The 23841-nt window shown below is 53.6% G+C and overlaps 7 protein-coding genes across 7 annotated transcripts; 3 read left to right on the forward strand and 4 right to left on the reverse strand.

The window, feature by feature from the left end:
- Window positions 1–1853: 1853 nt before the first annotated feature.
- On the reverse strand, window positions 1854–5426 carry QC763_306170 (uncharacterized protein; the record flags this gene model as incomplete). Its single annotated transcript, XM_062911062.1, has 1 exon — window positions 1854–5426. The coding sequence occupies one exon, from the start codon at window positions 5424–5426 to the stop codon at window positions 1854–1856; it is 3573 nt and encodes a 1190-aa protein (XP_062767066.1).
- A 1046-nt stretch (window positions 5427–6472) lies between these two features.
- QC763_306180 (uncharacterized protein) lies at window positions 6473–9335 on the reverse strand (the record flags this gene model as incomplete). Its single annotated transcript, XM_062911063.1, has 5 exons — window positions 6473–6708; window positions 6745–8467; window positions 8615–8826; window positions 8884–8917; window positions 8993–9335. The coding sequence occupies 4 exons, from the start codon at window positions 9333–9335 to the stop codon at window positions 7044–7046; spliced, it is 2013 nt and encodes a 670-aa protein (XP_062767067.1). The 3' UTR covers window positions 6473–6708; window positions 6745–7043.
- A 4811-nt stretch (window positions 9336–14146) lies between these two features.
- Window positions 14147–14458, reverse strand: QC763_0053910 (uncharacterized protein; the record flags this gene model as incomplete). The annotated part of the gene is made up of 2 exons (XM_062905794.1): window positions 14147–14263; window positions 14363–14458. The coding sequence occupies 2 exons, from the start codon at window positions 14456–14458 to the stop codon at window positions 14147–14149; spliced, it is 213 nt and encodes a 70-aa protein (XP_062767068.1).
- A 179-nt stretch (window positions 14459–14637) lies between these two features.
- QC763_306190 (uncharacterized protein) lies at window positions 14638–16541 on the forward strand. Its single transcript, XM_062911064.1, has 2 exons — window positions 14638–15239; window positions 15308–16541. Exons 1-2 carry the CDS (start codon window positions 15104–15106, stop codon window positions 16093–16095), a joined length of 924 nt encoding a protein of 307 aa, XP_062767069.1. The 5' UTR covers window positions 14638–15103; the 3' UTR covers window positions 16096–16541.
- A 1484-nt stretch (window positions 16542–18025) lies between these two features.
- SIW14 (tyrosine-protein phosphatase siw14) lies at window positions 18026–20211 on the forward strand. The gene is made up of 3 exons (XM_062911065.1): window positions 18026–19334; window positions 19397–19586; window positions 19645–20211. Exons 1-3 carry the CDS (start codon window positions 18844–18846, stop codon window positions 19942–19944), a joined length of 981 nt encoding a protein of 326 aa, XP_062767070.1. The 5' UTR covers window positions 18026–18843; the 3' UTR covers window positions 19945–20211.
- A 129-nt stretch (window positions 20212–20340) lies between these two features.
- Window positions 20341–22439, reverse strand: QC763_306220 (uncharacterized protein). The gene is made up of 2 exons (XM_062911066.1): window positions 21094–22439; window positions 20341–20982 (listed from the first exon to the last, which is right to left on the reverse strand). Exons 1-2 carry the CDS (start codon window positions 21149–21151, stop codon window positions 20609–20611), a joined length of 432 nt encoding a protein of 143 aa, XP_062767071.1. The 5' UTR covers window positions 21152–22439; the 3' UTR covers window positions 20341–20608.
- Window positions 21750–23443, forward strand: HLJ1 (Chaperone protein dnaJ). The gene is made up of 2 exons (XM_062911067.1): window positions 21750–22597; window positions 22651–23443. Exons 1-2 carry the CDS (start codon window positions 22036–22038, stop codon window positions 23196–23198), a joined length of 1110 nt encoding a protein of 369 aa, XP_062767072.1. The 5' UTR covers window positions 21750–22035; the 3' UTR covers window positions 23199–23443.
- Window positions 23444–23841: the final 398 nt, after the last annotated feature.

The raw sequence follows: 23841 nt of genomic DNA on the forward strand, positions 1-23841 counted from the left end.
CGCAAACCAACAAGTGGCATGTTTCTGCAACCTCACTTCGCCTGTAGAGTGACATGCATCGTATGCATCACCAAACCATGTCAGTGGCATCGGAAAAAACCAGTCCAAAGGACTCCCCAAGTAACCAGGAACCCGCTTCCGGTTTAGCCCAGGACCCGCTGATCCTCCAGACCCTTGTCAGTCTCTCGATCACATGTAAGTCAACCACCTCCCTCAGAACAACCCACGTTCTCGAACAGCGAAACGCTATTTTTTTTCTTATTTCTTTTTCCCAGCTTCGTACGAGGGATTCAGCGCAAGTAGCTGCATCACCCGACTCGTTGGCGCCACTCCCCCTGGGTTGAAACTCAATTCCCGTCCCTCCAAAAGATCACCAACGTCATTGACCATCAATAAATCCCAGTGTAGCATATTATTCTTTATGCTTGGTGTTCCAGAAATATGGATCCCCAATTCGACAATAATCAACGCAAACGTCAAAGACTGAAACAGACAAAGTCATGTCAAGAGGCCATCCAGATCAGGAAGAACCATGGCCCAGCCAAGCTCAACTCGGTTCCCGCCGAAGGGAGCTATGACGGCAATTACGTACTCACCTCGCAATCACCATCAATAGCTCTCTTCCAGAGGCAAAATCCTCATCCAGGACTTTGACCTCTCGAGATCACCAAACAAATCAAGACGCCACGCCTGAATGAATGAATTGTGCATTCGCCCTCGTCCCTGACCCACCCACGCCGCGGCAGCTTTCCTTCCCGGTAGCTAAACCCGGTCGGTGATCCGATAACGCTGAACAAGGGCCAAAAAAGTCCAACCCCTCCCTGGCAGGCCAAGACCGCTCCAAGCCGCGATGTGTCGGTATGCCCCTTGCTTGAGAGGCGAGTCCAAGAGGTGATTGTCTTTTTTGACAGGTGGAGCTTTTTTGTGCTTGGGTTTCATGAGGCTCTCGATGCAGAGAGGCTTTGGAGCCGGCAGTTATTTCCATGTTCCGTAACCAGCAAGGAAAATCGCGAGGCTTTGATGAATGAGCTGATCAATTTACAATATATGAGAATGATCGTTTTCGTGGATGAGGCAGTCATCTTGGATAGTCTGCTTGGGGGCTGTAGCTATGCTCACCAGAACTCAATCAGCACCATGCCTTAGCTCTCTCGTGGCCCACAATCTCACTCACAACTAGCAGACCCATAAACATATCGGCAAGCCCCCAAGGACTTACCTGAAAGCCCTCGTCGCATCAGACCCTTCTTCATGCTGCCTCGCACCTTCCCTCTCCCCACCATGGCCCCTTCCCTCCCACCATAGAACCCTCCCTCACCAGTAGAAGCACCTTCCTCCCGTCTCAAAATACCCCAATCGTACCTTCCTCACTCCATCCATCATCACTCCTTCCATATCTTTCACTCATGGCTCCTTCCATACAGTTCCATGCTCCCTGTATAAACATTTCTTCTCCTCGGTTGTGCGTCTGAACTCGTAAAATCACGTCAAATCATCACAGCAAAACACCGGATGCAAACCAGCACATCCAACTCAACACGCAGAAGCCATAGCTCTCCTCTTCAGCGTTCATATCTTGTCTGTATGTCTATATCTGCTCTCTTTACACAACACACATAGTATTGCCACCAGGGGGTATCAACCACAACAAGAAAGAAAAAAGCCACCTCCACACCCTCTCCCATGTCCCTCCAGCAGCCAATCTTCTCTTTCCTTTCCCTAAACTCCCCCCCCAAAAAAAGGATATGATGCTACTCTTCAATCTTCCCACTGCCAAAAAAATAACCCTCAACAAAAGGAAATGCCGTCCCGGCTATGCTGTGCTGTGCTGTATGCTGTTGTATCATAACTCATCACCCACCACCACCACCACCACCACCACCACCACCACCACCACCACCACCACCACCACCACCACCACTCGATATACCCACCAACCCCTCCACACTCAACAACCCATCACTCCCACTCACACTCCTACTCCCCAGTCCCCCCCTTTCAGGTCCAAACATGGGACTAGGACAAGCACTGCCCACCCTGCTCAGACCCCCCATCCCGCTCGGCGTCGTAGCCCCACTGGCCATCTCCCCACTCACCATAGCGGGTACCGCACCCGCCTTGTTACTACCACCACTACCACCACCACTCCCCCCCAAAACCAAAAGACTGCTCTCCTTCTTCAGAGCCCTCGGCCTGTTATTATTCCCCCCCTTACCATTCACCTTATCCTGCTGTTGAACCCTCCTCCGCTCCGCCAACCTCTCCTCCCTCAACCGAACCTGCTCCCTCTCCAGCTCAATCGCCCTCTCCCTCCTCGCTTCAATATCCTCCTTCTTCACCAACCTCCTCAACCCCTCGCTCGCCTGCACCAAGCCGTCAATAGAAATAGCATGGTTCGTCATCTGATGGTTAATGTACGTGTACACCCCTGCCGGGCTCCCGCACCCCAAAAGCTGACCCTCGTTCAGCTTCAGCAGCGCGAGCGCCACCTGGAACAGAAACGCGCCCCCGTCGTGCGGCGTGCAGAGCACCACGTCCCAGACCCTGAACAGCGCTTCTGCGGACAGGCAGTCGGTAAAGATGGAGAGGAACCACTGAAACGTCATCGTCTCGAGGTCGATGCCCAGGTCGTCAAAGTGCGCCGACAGCTTCGGCAACACTTCAGAGACATACTGGCGGAGGACGACCTGGTCTGCCCTCGACGCAAGCAGCGAGTGGTCAAAGTACCCCGACGGGAGGATCTGCTCGACCGTGGCGACGAGGATCCAAAACGCGTCTTCCGACGAGGGCGTGATAAGTAAAAGATTGGCAACGACGAGGTTCATCCCCTGGCAGTACCCCACGTCCGGGTTGCGGCGCGAGTAGGCCAGCAGAACCTCGTGCAGCTTGCCCACTCCGGGCCCTTTGCGGAAGAATATATTGTCGGTGAGGGTGCGCGTGATGTCGGCTTTGATCTGAGCGACGACTTGGGGGTCGTCTTCCTCTCCGGGGCGGCTGACCAAATCCTCGTAGTATCCCGGTATGCGCAGTGCTTTTGCGCCGGAGCACTCTGACCAGATCTTGGCTCTCATGGCCACGGGGATGCCGCCCAGCAAGAGCGAGCGGAATTCGGTTGCTTTTGCCCTGCCGACTTTGCCTTGGACGCCGAGGCTGGCGACGCCGATGAGCTCCCCGTCTCCGAGGCGAGTTTCCGGCATGACGGCCGTGGCTCGTTGGAATCTGGCTTCTGCTGCTGCTGCGGCGGCGGCGGCGGCAGCTTCGCCGTCCCGCTTCCTCTCGGCGCGGACCTTCCGAAGAAACTCGTTCCAGCGAACTGTCCTTTCCCTCTGAAGCGAATCATGCAGCCTGTTCAAATTCTCCAACAGCAACCTCACCGGCTCGGCATCCTCCTTCGCCGGGGTCGTCGATCCAGGAGGCGTCCCCCCATCCTCTTCTTCAACCCCTGCCGGGGCAGACACCGAGGAGCTCGAGACCGAACTAACCACCGGCTCCTGGTGCTCCTCCATCATCGGCGCGATCGACACCGTCGTCGTGGTAGCACTAGGTAAAAACCCCCTCTCCTCCGACATGATGCTCGGCGAATGCCCCGGCGACTTTGGTGGTGGCACCTCCCCTCCCTCCAAAACCTCGAACCCCTGCGCGCTGATCAGCGGCGTGTGCGAGAGCAACTCAGTCGGAAACGTCGCAATCTTGAGGTAATCCTGCCACCTCTTCGGCTTCGCGTTCTCCTCGTTCCCGCCTCCACCTCTCACTTGCTCCTCGGTCGTGGTCCCCGAGCACGGCGTGTCCGGCCTCCCGTTCTCGCTCAACACGTCCCACCTCCCACTACTCGCCCCGTCATCATCCCCCGCCATCACCGGACTCATCCCTCCCCGTCCATTAGTCAACATTTCCGTCCTACTCCCCCTCTTCCCCTGCTTCGCCATCTGCGCCGCCTCCCTCTGCCTCTTTTTCCGTCTCTGGTCGTAAATAAACCCAAACCGATCGGTCAGATACTCCGACCCGACAAAGTTATTGTAGATGTGCGTCAGCGTAGGCGGCTGAGCCTCGGGCGGGAGGATCGTGTCCATCTCGACAGGTCCATAGCTCTGATGTCGTAATATCGCAGCCTTTCCCGGGCTCGCCCCCATGGTGTCCCATCGTTCGGGAACTTGTCCTCTGGCGGGGATATCCATCGGTCTGGTGCTCCCACCGGCAGTCGTTCGTCTCATTTGCATGAGCGCCTTTGGCCCGCCAACCTGCGCCGACACGGCCCGGTTAGAAGCCGTAGTCTTCGCACTGGAAGCGCTCGATCCCCTGAGCGGACCCCCCGCCTGCGCAGCAGCAGCGCTGCTAGCACGGCCCCTGCCTTCGTTATCCCTATTCCCCGCTGCGCCGCCAGCAACAAGCCTCAACGCCATGCTCGCCAGAGAAGGCTTCCTCGCCGCATGAGCAGAGCTCACACTTGAAGCCCTACTGGAGCTTTGTTGTGCTTGCTCCTCCTGCTGTTCCGCTGGTGGTTTAAACCAATCCTCGGGCATCGACTGCCTCGCCCCTCCTTTCACCGCCGTCGTCTCCCCCTTCCCATCCCCCTTGCTAGTACCCGTCCCACCCCACAAATACTCCTTCCACCCCCTCCCCGTCCCCTTTTGCTGCTGCTGCTGCTGTCCAGTATTTGCACCCCGCTCTTTGACCACCCTCCCCTTTATCGTCGCATCAAGCCTCACATCCCCCTCCAGCGCGTCCCCGATCAAATCCTCCAGCTCCTCGCCACTTCCTTGTCGTCTCTGGCTCCTCCCTTCCTCAAGCAGCACCCTCAACCGGGTCTCGAGATCAAGATTGGAGAGCCCACACTCGAGAATGATTTTTCTGAGAGCCCGCTCTCTCTCGTCGGCCCGACGACGGAGCAGAGCGATTTGCGCGTCCCTTGCTGCTAAGTCCTCTGCGATTTGCCTTACTAGGTTGACGGCCCCGCCCTGTCTGGCGATTAGACGCTCGATGTGGCCGTCGTCGGCGTGGTGGAGCGCGCCGGGGAGGCGGTTGCGGCAAGGGGGGGAGTCTTCGAATAAAGGGCCGGCGGTGTGAGGAGTGGTTAGCAAGGTAGGGATTATTTGTTCGGGTTCGAGTCGGGGTGGTTGTTGGTCGATTTCGGAGAGCGAGGTGGATGGTTTGCGGGAGGGGGTCGTGCTGCTTGGAGGAGGAAGGGGAGTGTTGCCACTGTCTTCCGGTTGGTTATTGTTGAGTAAACAGCATGTTTCTTCTTCTCGCGGGGAGAAGGAGGGGAAGGAGGTTAGGGATTTGCTGTCTTCGCCTCCTATCACTGAGCTTGCTGAGCTGGAGGGGGGTTGTTGTTTTTTGGCTGCTGGGCGGCGGGAGGTGTTGCGGGAGCGGACGGAGGTGTGGGATTGTTGGGAGATTGTGCGCTCGAGAGGGGGGGAGAGGTTCATTGTGGTGGTGCGGTGTGCTGTGGTGTTGTTGGATGGGGATCGAAGGCTTAGTGGCAGGAGAAGAGGGGGGGTGGCATTGTTTTGATTTTTGGTGGTTGGAAGACAATTGCTGAGGGCGGGTGTTTGTCGGTGGTTGTCTGTAAAAGTATTAACAAAACACTGCTGCTGTCGCGAAAGGTCTTGTCAGTCAGGTCGCATGAACCACTGGTGTTGTCATAGGGGCGGCGGGCGTGCGGCGTTGGGGGGAATGCGGCGGGCAGTTGTAACTCCAGCAAGGCAGAGCTGCTTGGCAAGTCAAGTGCTTGCAGCAGCAGCTGCTGCAGCGACAGGCATCTTTTAACTTGTCTCCTCTTCCACCATGCAATCCACAAACGTGGCCCGTGCTTTTCCTCCAGCAACATCAAACATCAAACCTCAAACCTCAAACCTCAGAGAAAACCCCAACCAAGACCACCTCCCTCCCCTATACCATCCCAACTAATTCTAGAGTACTGTTTGCCTATCTAAGCCTCGATCCTCATCCCATTTAGTACCCGTTTCATCCTGTCATTCCCCCCCAATGCTCGACCCATTCCCCCTCGCACTATTAAGATAGTGCAATTCCGAATCGAGTCAAATCCTTACCTAAGCCCCAACTGCCGAACAACAAGCTTCACCTGCATTGCGCACCACTACTAGTGGCTGTCGATCCTTTCTCCCGTCGCGCCTTGTCCTGACAATCTTTACCTTGTGCATCACCAACTCACGCTCGTAAACCGCTGTCATGACGATTCCCTTGCATTGAAGAAGGCACGACATAAAGACACATAAACGGCCCATTCAGTGTTCCGAGCTCGTCCCTGGTACTGTGTCCTGTGCTCGAGTACCATCAACGGCGTCAACTTTCCTTCAATAACCAGCGTCATCTCTGCAGCAACAATCCTCTATTTAACAAAACACAGCAGTCTGTTCTCAGTATCCGGTGGTCTGGCCAACTCAGCCAGCTGTTGCTGGAGCTTTTGGTCACCAAGTCCAGCCGAGGCAACAAGATATAGTATGATCAAAGCCTTGAAGATTACAACTGCGAAACCTCTTTTTATCTAACTTTCCCTGTTGCCATATCCAACCCTTCCATACAGGCACTCCCACCCCGAGCAATTCCATCTCTGTTACTATGCCGACTCCACCTCTCTCCTCTCAAACACTTTCCCCTCGGCTTCCCAACACCCCGTCTAGCTAACCAGCAGCTTTTCTCTTAACCTCTCTCTCCATCTCTCTTTTCATCTCCAAAAAAAAAAAAAAAAAAAAAAAAAAAAAAAAAAAAAAAAAAAAAAAAAACACATGTTTTGTCTTTGTCTTTTCTCTCTGTATGTGTATCCAACAACAAAAACCCTGGTATCATACCTACCCCTACTCCAAATCATTACCCCCCTTTCCCTATCACTAAATGCTTAGTGTAAATGAACAAAAAGTCAAAACATGAAACTGATACTCTGTATCACAAAAAGAGAAACAAACCCGATGTCCAGCCAACCCCACCAAAGGAAAAGAGAAAAAAAGAAAAAAACACCACAAGTCATACATGGTATACCCTCTTCCTCTTACTCCCTCTTAGGTACCTACCTAGTTATTAACCCTCTAAATACGCCCCCCCTCCCCCAAACTACTAACATCACCCCTACCCCCAGTCGTCCCACCCTTCACCGTCCCCCCAGTAACAGTATCACTACTCCCACTACTACTACTCCTCGGACTAACCTCCTCCCCCTTCCCAACCCTATCCTTATCCCTCACACTCCCAATCGCCTTCCCAATAGTCCCTGTCCCTTGCTGTTGCGCCGTGGTCCCACTCCAACTCCCCCAACTCCCCCTCTCCTTCCCAACCCCCGCACTCCCCCTCTGGTGATGATACAGCGTCCCCCCCAAACCCATCCCCTTCGCCCTGCCACCATTACCCGCCTCACTAGAGTAATTACTCGACGAACTCGACACAACCGACCAATGGTTCCCATTCCCATTCCCCCCCGCTCTTGTCGTCCCGACCGGAGGAGTAGCCGGCAAAGCCCTAGTAGGAGGCGGGCTCAACGGCGGCGACACCAAACTCCCCGTACTACTACCACCGCCACCGCCACCACCACCACCAACCAACAAATCCGGAATCTCCAACGGTCCATCATGCGGTCGTTTCGGACGCGCAGGTGACGATGATGATGGACTTTTCTCAAAACCCCCACCAACACCACCACCACCACCAAAGAAATTATTCGTTGTCGCCGCCGTCATGGAAGATGCCGCACTACCACTACCCCTCCCACAATCCTTCACAAACATCGGAACCGGCGCAGGAATAGGCGGCAACCCGCCCGTGTACCCCCCAGGCGTCCTCTCATGCCTAGGAACCAGCTTCGAAGTCGTGGGGGTACAAATCGGGCTTGACGGGAAAACCCCGCCTGTGCTGTGCTGCGGCGTGAGGGGTGTCAAAGGGGGTGAGCCCGAGCGGGCGCCTCCTGGGCGGAGGATAGACGGTAAAAGAGAAGGGATGAATTTTCTCTGGCGGAGACGGAGAGGCGGGGTGATGCCTTGGTTGTTGGCTGTTGTTCCCATCAGGGAGCTTGCCGGTGAGATCAGCGGTGTTGGGTTGTTGCCGCCCCCCCATTTGCCATTGTTGAGGCCTACTCGGGAGCGGAGGCTGCGATGGGGGGGCGATGATTCGCCGCCGCGTTTTCGCTTGCGGAGGCAAAGGAACAGAGCGCAGATGAGCATGAGGAGGGCGATGGTGGTGCACACTGCGATGGCGATTTTGGCTGGGTTGGAAAGGCCGTTCTCGGCTGCTGTTGCTGAGGCGGCAGGGGCAGAGGTAGAGGTGGATGTTTTTGATGCTGCTGGGTGTGTGGCTGATGAAGTGGATGATGTCGAAGTTGTTGTCAATAATGTCGATGTCGTCAGGGAGGATACTAACGAGACAGCAAATGTGCTCGCGGGAAATGATGGGGCAGGTAAACTTGTTTCCAGTCCGTTCATTGGCGGTAGTTTTGTTGGGTCCGATGAGGTCGATATTGTTTCTGCCGTGAATGTAAATATCTCTGCCGTCGTCGGGGTTGTTGTGGGCAGAGGGGGAACAGCCTCCGTCTGTTGGCTCTCTGGTGCCATGAAGGTATTTGCCAGTGGAGGACGAGAAAAGTCAGACTCTTGCAAAACAGAGGTCGTACCTTGTACCGTGCTCACAGAACCCAATCCCACACCCACAGCCGTCGCAGATGCTGCCGTTGGCAGCAACGCCGAAGACTCCCATGTCACCGACGACGTCAGCTGCAGCCTCGAAAACGAACTGTCCGTACACGAACCCGCTCCATCCCCCTCAGTGCTGCATTTGAAGTCCTCGTGCGGTGGTCCAGGATCAATAATCGGTTTGAACCCATTACTGCAAAACATCGTCAGCAACCTCCAAGTTGGTCTCAAAAAAAAGAGGAGGCCTCACTTGTCACAGGTGGTGATGATCGAATCAACATTCGCTGTGTACCACATCTTAGCCTTCTCGTCCGAGACAAAAAATCAGACCACCTCGCCTCCGCTCTCTTGTTACTCACGATCTTGCCCCAGTCCCTTGCTCTGGTCTATCGCTACCCCGCAAAACGTCGAGTCGCACCAGTAAAGGGACCAAAACCTGTATTCAGCAACCTCGACACCTTTGCTCGTCGAGTTGAGATTGCCGCACACGTCCGCCCATCCCGACGCCGCTTCGCTCCATCCCGGGCTTATCGACTGCAGAAACTGCGTCTTGCAGTTGGATATGCACTCGCTCCTGTCCTCGTTCCATGCCCCCTTTTGGATCTCCGCCTTGTTGATATGACACTCGCAGCTGCTGTCCTTTTCCTCGTTGTGCTGCTGGTCGACCCCTTCCACCGAGATCCCTACTCTTAATCCTTCCATTTCTCGAGGTAATGACGGTGTGTAGTAGTAATAGTAGTCGGTGATCTGACCAGATCAAAACTCCATGCGGCCTTCCCCCCCCAATAAAGCCTTGTCTCCAAAAGAAAGAGATTGAGCTGCTGTGCTTCAAGCCTAATAAGCCCTATACAAACGAACAAGTCGGAGGCAAACAGTCTCAGCTTTACCTGTCTGCCTCCGAAAAGCAAAGATGCCCAAGCAAGGCAAGGTAAGATGGGCAAGCCGTGTGTCCGTTTGATGGATGATGGAAAGCCGCGATGTGACAGGTCCGAATCAGAGTGATCAAAACGAAACAAAATCTGGAAAAGTGAGAGAAAACGGAAAAGGGGTCAGAAAAAGGTGGGCACGGGCGCAACAGAAAAAAAAGCATTCCCAGTCTATATATCCCATCACCACCCCCTCCCTCTTCACAAAATGATGAGCCCCATCTTGTGTCTCCCGTTTTCTCGAAATGGGGCAAGTACCAGGCCCGTGACTGCTGAGCGATGGCAACACAGCGTTGCCCAGAGGTACGATAGATGAGCAGAGATCAGACGGCTGCCCCCCAGTGCCCCATTTCTGAACGGGAGGACGGGCGGCACCACCACCTCCTGTGCGTGTGTGTGTGTGTGTGTGCTGGTTCCAGACAGTGGGTCCCCTAGACAGACGGGGTTTTCGAGACGCGGATCAAAGAAGAGCGAGGTACACACACACGCACCTGCGTGATGGTAGGTACAAGATACCCACTACTCGCAAGCCAAATCCCCCTTGGCGACAAGTGGACTCACCGTTACACAACCGCTGCACCATCCCGCCGCCCGACGAGAATAGTCTCGTATGAAGACCGGAATGCAGGACAAAAAATCTCACATAGTCGAAGACTGACGAATCTGCAACCACCCGTTCCCCCCCCCCTCCCCCGCCCTTCCTTGTGCGCCACTCACGCCTCTTCTCTCTCACCCAATGGCTTCCTTCTTTCCCCATGCAACCCCGTCTACTGCACCATCAGCTCTCCTCGATCAAAAAAAAAAAAAAAGGCCATGTGGATTACCGTGTAGGCTTGCATAAAACAATCCAGGTACCGCTCGCCCTCCTGCAGCCTTCTCACAACCCCTTGTCCCCATTCCCTTCTCCCCTCCACCCCGTCCGTCGCCGTCCGTCCCGCCCACACACACCCAACGGAGGTAAAATCTTGGTAATCTCAAGCCTGTACCGTCGATCCCAGATTCGCGAAAGCCGAAAAATGAAACGGCGAATGGCGTGTTCTACCGTCTCCCCTTCCCGTCCGTTGTCGTAGGTTCATCTCCATTCCCATCTCCATGACCCAACCATCCTGTCCAAACCCATTACCAAATCACACCTTTCTCTCATCAACCATTCAAACCCAGCAAGCAAAGCCTGGGGGGAACTTTCACGAAACCCTCAAACCTCGTGTTATCCTCCCTTTTCCCAACGTCGAACAAACCCGCCTCTCCCAATTTCAGCCCACAGTCTCACAACCGCTCCCCACCTAAGTAACTCCTCCTCATCACCTACCCAAAGGGCTTCCTCTCACCAAAATCCGTTGTGCACATCACCGCACCTCGGTGTAATAATCCCCCCCATTTACCCAACCAACCTGCCCAACCTTTTATTAACCTTTCCATGCACGTACAAGCAAAATTACATCTCCTCCCTCTACCCTCCAATGAACCCCCCCTCGCACAAATTTTCCCGCAGTGAGACCATCCCACCCGCACCCAGGGTCAGGTCAGGTCAGGTCAGGTCAGGTCAGGTCAGGTCAGGTCAGGTCACGGCAACCAGACAGAGAAAAAAAACCTGTCGTGTGTTGATGCAGTACATATGCTGCGGAGGGGTTCCTGTACCCTCGAAATGTTTGCTAAATAGAAACGAAAAGCTCATGCTTTCGCCCTTGGGTCATGTTTGCTACTATAGCTCCCCCCCTCCCCCACCCCCACAGTTGGGCTCTCGAAGATATTGGGTTTCACCGTCATTTTGGCAAACTCATCAGTTGTTCACTACCCGTCAACAATGGTGCGTCATCGAGGAGGAGGAGGAGGAGCAAAGCCATGAGGTCATCCCAGTTTCCTCCCAACCACACACACATCCTGTGATCACAGCGGCTGAAAAGCCACCACCGTTTTTGATCCTTCTCGTGGAGTAGGAGGCTGAAAAGATCCTAGGTGTACTGTGAAAACCCCCTCCCCCCATAGAAGCCCAGAAAATATTCTCGAAATCCAGCCGCGGGAGTTGCAGTCGATGGTTGGCGGCATGAGACAGTTGTATTCCATGCTTCCACCCGAACAATCTGAACAAGTCGAACCAACCCCCCTCCCCCATACTGCGGCTGATAGAGAAGTTAAAAGACAACTACCGGAATTGATAAGCCGGTTCTAACATCTCCGAGCAAGTGGTCTGCCTCTCTGGTGACGCGGCCTTCTAGCTACCAACCAGGCACAAAGGTTAGGGGGTTAGAACCGTACATAAAGCGGTGGTCGAATCATCGCATTTTGACAGTCATGCATAGGATCCCGGACCTGCATCTTGAAAGAAAGATATCTATTCTTAGCACTCCTGTCTTGCTTCGATCGGGTCGGAAGAAGGGGCGCTTCTCCAGCCCTACTAGAAGCAGCCACTCCCACCCCTTTCTGCACATGGTGAAAAAGCCCAGGTCGGCGACCTGGAAAAAGGTGTCGACGCCACCCGCACTTTCTTCAAGACAAGCCAGCTTCGATCGGCCGCCAAGCCAATAGAACTCGGTTCGACAGAACCTCGTGTCCGAAGTGTGGTGGTGGTGATGAGCGTGCAGGCAGACAGCCCGAAGGGCTGGAAGATTGATGGGCTCGTGGCAGCAAGGTGCTTGTGAAAAGAATCCAATGGCTGGTTGGGGTGCCATTCCCTCGTGTTGGGTCGATGGCGTTCAAAGGTGTGCCGAGTGCTCCCGTGTTTGAGCTCCGATCGAGCCAGCCTCAACGGTGATATTGCGACGTTGACGGTATCGACATGAGTCTTTTCAGCTCATCTTATTCTAACGTCGGTGTAGCTTTCTGTTTTAAAAGCCTCGCCATTCATGATTCCATGCACATAAGCCTCGCCGATGAATTCAGCCGTTCCGTCACTGCGTGGTCGAAGAACCACAGGCACCCTACCACCGCTCAGAATGTAAACTTGATCATTCGGTTCTGTGTTTCAAGGAAGCAGACAGAGATATCCTTTAACTGTGGCTCCCATCCTCCGCTCTTTCACTTGCGATAAGTACGGAATGAAGTACCCGTAGCTTTGCCGCCTCTTCCTGGTATACCCAAGCAAGCTTGCCGTCTTGAACAGTTTATCTGCCTTCTTGTTTGCCTTCATGGCCATAAGCCTCCTGATCGTTGATAGAGCAGGAAGCCAGTGATGAAAGGCCCTTTCCGTCTCCTCTCTTCCACCGGGCATAAGTGTGCCGGTGCACAATGTCTGGCAGAATATTGACATGGCATCTGCTGAGATGGGGTCAGGATTCGTTGGATGGAGCTCCGTTGTAAAGCTCTCCCACTCAACATAGACGGCCAAAAAGGGGATACTCGCAACCAAGGTCTTCCAAGCAATGCCGAACAACTCCACCATGGACTCCCTAAATCCCGAAGTCTCTCCTGCCTCTTCCACTGTGTAAGGCACACCTTCGACAATGGCGAATTGGCGCTGTATGGGGGCCAGACGACCAACAATGTCGATCACATGTCCTTGAGCACGCCAAGATACAGGCGGTGACCCCTTCGAAGCATGTGTACTCCGAGGTTGTCCCAGTGCGTCGTATACCAGAGGGGAAGCGATCGCGAATTGTACACTCCAGTCTGGAACCCATGAGGGATCCCTGGGTGCTGTTGGCGTCTCAACTCGGATGCAGAGACCCAAGATATCAAAATTCCCAGAAACAGTAATGATTCGAATAGCAGCATCCCGACATACCTGGGCGGCAGTAGACCAGTAGTCCGGTGCGACCCCAGCATCTTTCAACCGACCACCAGAAAAGCCCAAGACACGAAATATCTTGTCTCGAAGGTCGGAAGCGTCACGCGCCCGTGTATGGATCAAATACCCGAGAAGCTCATCGGCAAGGGTTTGAGCTTGGTGTTATTGCCAAGTCCCGAATCCGTTGGACGTCCTCAAACACTGCCGTAACAAGTGGGATACCAACCCCGAGAACATTGACGGTCCAGGCTGTCAGATCCAGGTCCAAGCCATGCTGAATGGCGTCACGTAAAAATCCCACTCCATCTGATGCGGCCCATTTACCATTAGAGCCCGTTTGGCGACAATAATTTCCTGAGCAGTTCATACTCCCTTCACCACTTGTTCTCAAAGACGGCATCCTCCACATTCATATCAGCCCTCAGCTTCTTATAGATCTCGCCTTGGTGTGGCTCGACTTTCTTGCCCAACTTTCCATCTCGACCCCCTCCTCTCCGAGAATCTTAAGAACAGCAAAAGCTTTCTTTGTGTCTCTCTGGGGAACATCTTTCGATTTTGACACATGTGCCTTGCCGAGGCGGACGGCGCATCGTGATGCACTGCGATATATCTGGCCCATCACGTTGATCTGACCAGGCTTCTCGTCGTATTCCTGCTGATTAATACAAATTGCAACCAACCCAAAGTACTCTGGGACGGCCAAGCAACCTCAGGTTCAACAGGCGCTTCTAAGGTTCAGGCCAATTTGCAGAGCGTCGCCGTTGACCTGGATAGGGGTCGTCGGCGAGGCATCGCCCACACGTAGGAGAGGGCTTCATAACGGTCAACCGCGGGCGGCTAACTCGGTGACATACAGCTCGCATTCAATATCTTGTTGACGAGATCCTGGCAACAGACGAAGAAGCCTGATACTGGTAGTCGAGTCTGACAAACGGCGTGTATTGATGAGGTTCCGTTACCGCCACATTCTCTTCACGATCCTGGATCGCAGTCAGTACAACGGACAGCGATTATGAACTCTAAATGGACAGACGAACTGCGATAGGTTCTTCCTCAGCCACGGGTTAATCCTCTGGCACTCTCGCGTAATATTCTTCGTAGTAGGCTTCCGATAAGATGGGCTTCACCGTGTCCTTGAGGCCCTGCCAAGCACCAGCGATTGTGTATCTGGACATGACGAAAGATGAGAGATAGCGTGAGAAGAACAATTGAGATGGGATGAAAGAGCGGATTGATAAGGTTTGAGACAAGTGCAACTTCAAATTGGGTTGGCCTGATTGGTGACTGCTGCCTAAGTATATCGTTGCTTGAAGGAAGGCGCAAGCAGGAGGCACTGCCCAACACTGCTCATGAAGAAGGTGCGATGCTGCATGTGTTTGACCGACACACCATCGGGTGAAGACACTTGAATAACCATTTTTACGAGGCGAGTTGGACTCTCGGTGCAGCCGTGAACCAAAGTCTTTTCAATTTTGCGCAATGCCATCGTGAACCGCCCCAATGTCATAACCTCCAAACATGGCCATGCTCCCATGGTATCGCCAACAACATCAACAAAAAATTGGAGTCGTCAACGAAAGTCCATTTGGCAATGGAGATGAAGACGGAATTGGTTTTCCCAACCGAGACATTGACGTCGGATGCTCCGTTGGCCTCGGCTCGGCCCCACCTAACCGCATCCCCGCCTTTCACACCGAGCATTACCGTCTTACATGCTCAACCGTCCATCTCATTAAAAGGTCCTCTCAATCTTCTTGAATTGATGGGAAGTTCACCTTGTAATTCCTCACGTCCCAAGTAGTAGTTAGTCTTCCATCACAATGTCAGACCAAGCCAAACGCCGCCTCGAGGCCACGGCCAACCACCTCTCTGGCAGCTCCAGCCTCGCCCCCATCATCAAAGTAGCCCCTGAATCCACCACCCCCCGAGCCGCTGGCAAGGTGGTCATCATCACTGGTAAGTTCATATATCATACCCTTCACCTATACTCAAACACATCAACATAGGGCTAACAAACTTCCCAGGCGCCAACTCCCTCCTCGGCATCGGCCGCGCCTCAGCCCACCAATTCGCCCAAAACGGCGCCCGCGCAGTCTACATCTGCGACTTTGACCCCTCCAACCTCGCCGCCCACAAAGCAGAACTCACAACCCTCTACCCCTCAGTCGACGTCCACACCCGCCAATTCGACGCCGCCCACGAGCCCTCTGTCGTCGAAGTCATCAACCACGCCATGACCACCTACGGCAGGCTAGACGTCTTCTTCGCCAACGCCGGCACCATCGGCCCCAACGCCCTCTTCACCGACGTCGACCCATCCGGCTTCATGGAAACGATGCGCGTCAACTCTCTGTCTGTCTTTTTGGCAGCCAAGCACGCCGCCCCGGCGATGCAAAAGACCAGTCCGGGTAAAAAGGTTCCGGGGGGGAGTATTATTGCTACTGCGTCGGTGGCGGGGTTGAGGAGTAATGCTGGTGATACGAGCTACTCGGCTTCAAAGGCGGCCGTGGTGTCAATGGCGCAGACGATTTCTTATCAGTTGGCGGGAACGGGGGTGAGGATTAATGCGCTGTGTCCGGGGCTGATCGAGACGGGGATGACGGCGCCTGTGTTTGAGATGGCAAGGCAGAGGGGGACGCAGAAGAAGATTGGGCAGCTGAATCCCCTCAAGAGGGGGGGACACGCGGATGAGATTGCGAGGGTGGCGTTGTTTTTGGGGAGTGATGAGAGTAGTTATGTGAATGGGCAGGCGTGGGCGGTGGATGGGGGGTTGAGTGCTGGGCATCCTTTTGTGCCGGGGAGGTTGGGTTGATGTGTGAGATTGGTAGTGGTGAGCATGTGGGTTGACCGAGTCGTGATTATGTGGTTAATGAACATGGAGGGATGATGAGAGATCTGGTAAACATCGTGAGTGAGATGAGGTCGACGAAAATGTACTTTTTACCGGGATTGCGGACGAACAGGATATCGAGGTCGACTGTAAACTCGTAGAAGTCTTGCATAGATGCATCTATTTGTTTCACCACAGAGGAATATCTCTCCAACTGTCCCATATCGGTTCTCAGATGTGGTAAGAAGTGTGCGATCGGTGACAGCCAGGTGTCACGTGCGCAACACGTGACCGCACACAACAGCGCAGGCCTTGAGGAATGGTTCGCGGGTACCAAAAGCGGTTAGTGAGAAGCAAGAACTGGCTTCGTTCGAAACCATCCCCTATTTTGCTCGGTGTTATTAATTCCAGGCTTCATTTGGGTGTGATCACGAGAGCAGTCTCCCCCCCCAAGCTTCCTCAGATTGGTTCATTTGGCGAAACCAGCTGCGAACTGCGGCGTGGGATTTGGCTGTTTTGTTGGTTTCGAAAGCGGGCGGTTGACATCCCGGGTGGCCCAGCGTGGGATGTGCATCCAAACTGGGGTGCATTAGGGGCTTGCATTGCCGAGTTTGACGTCCACCACAACAGAATCCCACCGTCAAGCCTCGCTTTTTTAACTGGCAAACGCGCGAGCGTGGAAAATATAGTGTACTGCGTCAGTTCAGTCTCTTGATTTTTTGTTCTCTTGCTCAGGAAGTGGAAATAGCGTCGAGAAACTGTGTTGACTTTCTACCAATCACAGTGAAACACAAATTTGATTTGCGTGGGGTGTTTTCTCAGGGTTCTCTTTGATGAGTGCACGGACACACCCTTGACCCCAGAAAATACAATTAGCTGGAGGGGCCTATGACGTATTTTGTACCAGGCCGACGCGGAATCCAGGCCGCGACATAGCTCTTACACGCGAGAGCTTTCCAATTCCATCTTCTCGCTTCGCAGTGTCCTTTGTCCCGAAGAGACGGGTTGAGTTTGGGAGAGAAGGGGGGAATTGGAATATCTGCGGTATTAAGAGCAGTGCAGTGTTCTTATTCATGATGTAGAAATCGTATGTTTCTTTGTGGGCAGGTCTACCAATGAACTGGATTTTCCCATCTCTTGAGAGACTTGGCTGCATAGACAGAAAAGACTCGACGATTTGGGGGATGGATAATGTTTCACCCAAATCGGATCCATCCGGGTAGCGAGTCTAGATCGATATTTTGATTGACCGCCTCGCTTCTGAGGGAAGAAGTGTGCCGTGTGAGCGTGCAGCGATCTGGCATCTCCTCCGCGCGTTCGCTCGGTCACAGATGAGGCGGGTACACTACGCTACTAGATCAGGCGTCAACAAACTGATCATCCACTTGTCAACGTGGCTTTCGAGCAGCCACATGAAGCGCATGGAAAAGTCCCAAGTGATGAAAAGAAAAGAAGAACATGGTGACTTTTGTGCTATGCTGTGCGCTATGCACGCGACTCGCCGCCAAGAAGCGGAGAACCTAGAGTTCGTGTGGGGGAAACGAGACGGTTCTACGACAGCATTGTTGCTAATTGTATCCCCCGCCCGCGGCCTGGGGTTGTATTCTGTGATGTGTAATCAAGGGAAATATCCCCAATCTCAAAGAAGGGGAAGGGGTACGACCTGGGGGAATTGCATGGCGTACGCTGACGGCGCTGTGGGAGGGGAAAGATGTCATTGTGCAAAGGTAGGAACTCGAGTCTGCTACCTCTGTTCTCAACGTTTAACCCCGACGTAGCTCCGTACAGGTACACACTCGGTGTAACGGACAGGGATTTAGAGTGCCTTGACGAGGCTTTCACTGCAGGGACTCTTCCAGCTCTTTTTGGCTGTTGGTGGCGAGGAAACGTCGACTTTTTCGTCAGAGAGAGTAGCAGAGAGGGGAGAGAATTCCAGATCAAAGAAAAAGACGGACTCTGTCTTTCTCCGTGACCCTAACCCAGTTTGAGCTCCCGTCGTCCCGCGGCTGGACAACTGGACGCTTCGCGCAGTGGCATGCCCGTTCATTGACACTGTGCAGCCACCACCACCCCACCGTCTTTGGTGGAGCGCCCACTCATCAACCACAACCAGGACCCCATCCCCATACCCGCACCCTCATACGTTTGACTTTCTTTTCACTGTTTTACCTTCGACAGCCCACAACCCAAATCGCTTCGAGCTGCCAGAGCACAGCACAGCACCCTCTCGCCCTGCTTTTTGCTTTGCGACAGGCAAGGCAGCCCCCCTATTCTATTCTCCTTTCTTTTAATCCCAAAGAACCTTTTCATTTCTCTCTGTCAAGATGGGGAAACCGTAATCACCAGCAACGCCCTCCACTCAGAGGTGCCTAGGATCTCTTTCTGATCCTGCCCACCGAGCCACCCACTCTTATTACCCAACAATCCCGCTCTAACTCGCGACTCCCGGTCCCCGACTCCCGGCATCACTTCCACTTCATCCTCCTAAAAACTCAAAAAGCAAAAAGAGTCCCGGCCTTCTTGACCGACCCGACCACCTTGGCCGACGATCCACCTCTCGCCTGCATTGTTCACGGCTTCCTCCGACCGTCCCGTGAGACCACACCCCGGCGACCGCCATCCACTGCTCCACCGCCCACTTCCTGGTCTGATCGGATCCGACATTTTCCAATCTGCCCCATAACGACTACCCAACCTTGGCTTCACCCATTCTACCTGTTACCTCCTGTCATGGGTGCTGGCACTGCCATAAAAACGACTCTCGGTCTCTTCGCCATGTCTGAAGGAGGGAAAGTTGTCATGTCCAAGAGGAGTGCTCGGCCATACATCGAAGAAGACGAAATGGAGAAACAAACACTGGATTATCAGGCCAACGGGGACGAGAGAAGAAGCACGGCGTCGACATCTACCACCTACAGCAGTCAATCCAGCCTCGAGTCATCGCCATCAGTGCATGCCGCCGACCCGGAGAGAGATGTGGAACAGCTTCAGCTCTCAAGTCAGAAACACCGCACATCCACCACCGGACCCCGCGATGCCTTTCACCCGCCAAATGACGACCTCGAGTCTGGCTCAATATCAGCTCTTGAGCTGGACAGGATACTTCCAACCGAGGGCCGGCCCTCCAATTTTGGTGTCGTTGTTCCAGGCGTGTACAGAAGCAGTTTCCCACAGTCGGAGGACTATGGCTTTATCGAGGGCTTGAAGTTGAAAACAATTGTGTAGGCACCATCCACTCTGCTCTTCCATTTTGCAAGGAAGCTGTTACTAACATGAAACGCAGCACCCTTGTACAAAAAGAGTTCCCACAAGGCTATGACAAGTTCATTGAGAGGAATGGCATCAACCACTGCGTCTTTGACATGAAGGGCACCAAGAAGCAGGCCATCCCGATTGCCACCATGAGGTCAATTCTCCGGCTGGTCCTGGACCGCAGGAATCACCCATTACTGATTCACTGCAATCACGGCAAGGTATGATTTCAGTCCGGATTTTGCATTATTACGAAGCAGTTCTCTGACAGTATGACAGCATCGCACTGGGTGTGTCGTTGGTGTGGTGCGCAAACTTTCTGGTTGGGAGCTTGGCAACGTGCTTAGCGAGTACAAGAGGTACGCTGAGCCGAAGGTCCGAGACTGTGACGTAAATTACATCACCGGCTTTGAGCCGGCCGACATTTCGAATCTTTTTCGAGAGGTGACCTTGCCATTTCGAACCCGAAACTTCCTCCGAGCCACCTTCTTCGCCCTCATCATGACCGTCATCTGGCTATTTTCAGGCACTAAGCTAATATCAGCGGCGCCTCAGCGAGGCAAAGTATTGGAAGAGTAGTGCAATGGCACAGCTTTGGGTAGATTGGGACAAGAGGAGAAATCGGCAGGGATCGTGGGACGAGTCACCATGGGCGAGGCTGTCTGATATCATTGCATTCACACAACCCCCTTACCTTTGATATACTGCATCGGTATTTTTGGGACGGATGGCATAGTGGCATAGAAACCCCTCAAGACTCGTTGGGACAAGGGAGCGGAGACTGATCAAGTGCTGAAGTGGTCTCCCTGGCGTTTTTTTTTCTAGTTTTGTTTTTTTATTGGCGGCTAGCATCTTTTTTATTCCCTAGTAGCCTCCTTTTTGTTTTCTTTTATCTCTCTGGGTACATTTTTTGGGTCTTTTTTGAGTGAGAACCCGTTTATTGAGGGGGACTATGCTACACTAGTTGTATAGTATATTTTATATGTACAAGACAGAGACATGGGGGTGATATTACCTGCCCCGGGTATGTCCATGCTGAGTTTTTTGGCTAGGTGTGGCTGCCGTGCTTCTTTTGCCGGGCAACTGGTGGGAGGAGCGTCGATAGAAACTATGCAAATTTTGAGAAGACAAACAACCAGCCTTGTGTCATTCCATCCTTGAACTCGCATGCCATATCGTCGAAATCCTATTGCCATCTCCCCCTTTTTTCAGTCTTTTTATCTCCAGTTTTGAGTAACAAGTTTCAATCATCATACACTCCCCACCTGTTTACTTCCCTCCTCTCTTCTTCTTCTGCCTTGCGGTCGCCGGTAGCGTAGACGTAGGCTCCGCAGACGGTGTTGATGGCGCCGATTCCCATTGCGAGTCCGCGGACGCCGCCGCGGAGGGACATGAACTTTTGGCGGACGCCGCCCGGGGGTGAGCGGCGGGAGGCGAGGAGGACGTAGATGCCTGACCAGGCTGCGTTTGTGCCGGCGCCGTCGACTTTGAAGCCGGCGAGGGTGAGGTAGGAGGAGAAGGCGAGGAGGGGGGAGAAGAGGAAGGGGAGGGGCTGGAAAGGGCGGAGGTGGAGGGCTAGGGCTAGGGAGGAGAGGGTCATTGGGGGGATGGAGGATGCTGGGTGTGTATTAGTATCAAAATGGTGAATGAGGAGGGGGAAGAAAGAGAAGGGGAGGGGGGTGGACCAGATAGGGGATGTGTGAGAGTGGTTTTTAGGAGTTGACTTACTGCCCCAGGCGCGGATGGTGTCACGGAAGGTGACTTTGTCTTGGTTTGTTGAAGCCATTCTGAGCACTGGTATTTGGTCGACGGTTTCAAGACGGGTATCTGAGTATTCGATTGACTAGAGAGCTTCAGTGCGGTCGTAAGTCTCCAATATCTCGTCGTCTCATCTCCACATGTTGTCGCTCACTTCACTCGCTTCACTCTTCACTCACTCACTCACACAAATCCATAATGAACTTTTCCCCCAAAAACCAGTGACGTCGTTTGGCTGGTTCTGCCGCTGCGACAGGGCAAGCGAGATGACTAAGCAACCGATACAGCGCCCCCTGCCGGGGAAAAAAACGTCACGCACGGGCCAACGGGTTGTTGTCCCTGGCACCTGGAGAATCAGATGGTTCTGGAACAGCAGCAGGAGGAAGAGTTCACTCACCAGTGTCACAGGGGTGTGATGGATTCACAATGGAAAATAGATGTCTGAATTGAACTATATTCAACAAATCTATCGTCTTATTTTTTCTGGCTTCCGCGTTTCATTTCAACTTCTGGAAGGACGTTGTTCGTGGGGGTGATATAGAAAAGCGAGTGTGGGGGCGCTGCAGTCAGTGTGCGGCGGTCTCCAAAAAAGCCACGCTCTCCGGTGTGTCCTCCTGTCGCTGTCTGTCACCAGTGGTGTATCGCTTGCGTTCGACTCTGCAAGATCCAATCGCAATCTAACTTTTTTACGACCTCTCTTTTCGCAGAGGCAGTTCTTGTTGCTTTTTATCATCGCTCTCCCAATCTCAGAAGAGAGAATTCTTGTTGCGACAGATAACCCTGATTCCACCAACCGGTCTTGCGACTCCCCCCGTCTCCGACAGCCGATAGATACCAACTCCAACATCACCCCCTTTACTACACCACCACCGCCACCACCACTTCAACACCACCGCAGTCCCAAGGGCAACCATGCCCGAAGCCAAAACCTCCGGCGCCTCCGCCAGCGACGGCACCGCCCGCTCCCGCACAGCAGCCGGCACCTCCTCCACCCACAACGGCCACAACCAAGGCTCCCAATCGCGCACCTATACCCCCGACCAAAAAGCCGCCGTCCTCCGCATCCGCCGCTGCTCCCCCACCGCCTTCTACGAGATCCTCGACATCCAAAAAACATGCACCGACTCCGAGGTGAAAAAGGCATACCGCAAGCTCTCCCTCCTGACACACCCCGACAAAAACGGGCACGAGCACGCGGACGAGGCGTTCAAGATGGTCGCGAGAGCGTTCAGTGTCTTGGGGGATAAGGAAAAGAGGGATAAATTTGATCGGTTTGGGACTGATCCCGATAGTAGATTCGAGTCGGCCAGGGCAGCGGCGAGGGAGGGAACAGGGATGGGTGGGTTTGGGGGGCGGCCAAGGGGGGGAGGTTTCGGGGGTTGGGAGGAGGAGATTAGTCCTGAAGAAATGTTTGCTAGGTTTTTTGGGGGTGGTGGCGGGGGAATGGGTGGTGGGTTTGGGGGGCCTTTTGGGGGTGAGTACTTCTGGGAGGGAGGTGAAAAGAAATGGATGCTGACAAGTGAACAGGTATGGACGGCGGACAATTCTTCTTCAACCTCGGCGGCATGGGCGGGCCAGGGATAAGAGTCCACCAATTCGGCGGCGGCAGACCAAGAGCAAGGCCTAGAAACCCCGGGCAGGAGGAACCACCGGCCAGCATGCTCGGGACGATATTGGGACTTTTACCCATCATCATCTTATTCATCTTTCCCATCATTTCGTCTATTTTCTCCGGGTTGACGACCATCACGACGCCGGCGACGCCGAGCATGGTGTTTGACCAGCCGTATGCGTCGTATACTGTGGAGAGGATGATGCCAAACTACAAGACAAAGTACTACCTCAACAAGGCCGACATCAAGTCTTACACCCCGGCCAAGTTCAACTGGTTGGATAGGCAGGCCGAGGTGGTGTTTGTGCAGCAGCTGAGGATCGAGTGTGAGAAGGAGATGCAGAGGAAGCAGGAGCTGAAGGACCAGGCGACGGGGTGGTTTTCTTACAACAAGGACAAGATGGAATTGGCTAACAACTTTCCCATGCCGCAGTGTAGGAGGCTGAATTCGTTGAACAAGTAGTTTGAGGTGACGGGGGAAGGTATTGGTTGCTGTTGTTTTTTTGCATGAGATAAATACTTAGATAATGGTAGTGGTGTTTGGAGTGAGGGGGAGGGTGGAAGCGTTGGAAAGCTAGGTAACTTGTGATGCCGCTGCTGCCACTCGCTTGTAATGAGATTATGAAGATGTGTACGATGAGGTGTGTGTATAAACGAGTGATCTAACCTGGTGCTATGTACACAATCGATGGTGTTCCCGAACTTTGCTGAGTTGATCATAGTTTCGCTCTCTTCTGTCCAACCTTTTTATATCCATCTTATGTTGGATTGTAGATAAGTTATCCATGATTTGGTATGTATTCTCTCTTAAAAATACATCCCAATCATGGATAACTTATATACAATCTCAAAAGAAAAGAGATCCGATCCCTCCCATCCCTCACTCGATACCCAAACCCACTCGACCCTCTCTATCCTTCCGAATCTTGTCATCCGCGGCCCGCACGAACCCAAACAGCGTCACCTTTTGTCGACAATAAGGACAATCCCTCGCAAAATGGAGAGGCGGTCCCATATCATTCCCGCTCACACTATCCAACCCCAGCCACGGCCGCACACATGAGAGGTGGAACTGATGACGACAGGGCAACTCAAACACCCTGTCG

Source organism: Podospora pseudopauciseta, chromosome 3 (assembly GCF_035222475.1).
Source record: "Podospora pseudopauciseta strain CBS 411.78 chromosome 3, whole genome shotgun sequence".
In the NCBI taxonomy this organism is placed as follows: Eukaryota; Fungi; Ascomycota; class Sordariomycetes; order Sordariales; family Podosporaceae; genus Podospora; species Podospora pseudopauciseta.

Bases quoted from the DNA above. Each gene is read 5' to 3' on its own strand.
- QC763_306220 (XM_062911066.1), bottom strand. From the start codon at position 21,151: ATGGCTTCAACAAACCAAGACAAAGTCACCTTCCGTGACACCATCCGC. The intron at 20,983-21,093 runs GTAAGTCAACTC...ATACACACCCAG, and splicing joins CACCATCCGCGCCTGGGGCA to CATCCTCCATCCCCCCAATG.
- HLJ1 (XM_062911067.1), top strand. From the start codon at position 22,036: ATGCCCGAAGCCAAAACCTCCGGCGCCTCCGCCAGCGACGGCACCGCC. The intron at 22,598-22,650 runs GTGAGTACTTCT...ACAAGTGAACAG, and splicing joins GTTTGGGGGGCCTTTTGGGG to GTATGGACGGCGGACAATTC.
- SIW14 (XM_062911065.1), top strand. From the start codon at position 18,844: ATGGGTGCTGGCACTGCCATAAAAACGACTCTCGGTCTCTTCGCCATG. The intron at 19,335-19,396 runs GTAGGCACCATC...CATGAAACGCAG, and splicing joins TTGAAGTTGAAAACAATTGT to CACCCTTGTACAAAAAGAGT. The intron at 19,587-19,644 runs GTATGATTTCAG...ACAGTATGACAG, and splicing joins TTCACTGCAATCACGGCAAG to CATCGCACTGGGTGTGTCGT.
- QC763_306190 (XM_062911064.1), top strand. From the start codon at position 15,104: ATGTCAGACCAAGCCAAACGCCGCCTCGAGGCCACGGCCAACCACCTC. The intron at 15,240-15,307 runs GTAAGTTCATAT...CAAACTTCCCAG, and splicing joins CAAGGTGGTCATCATCACTG to GCGCCAACTCCCTCCTCGGC.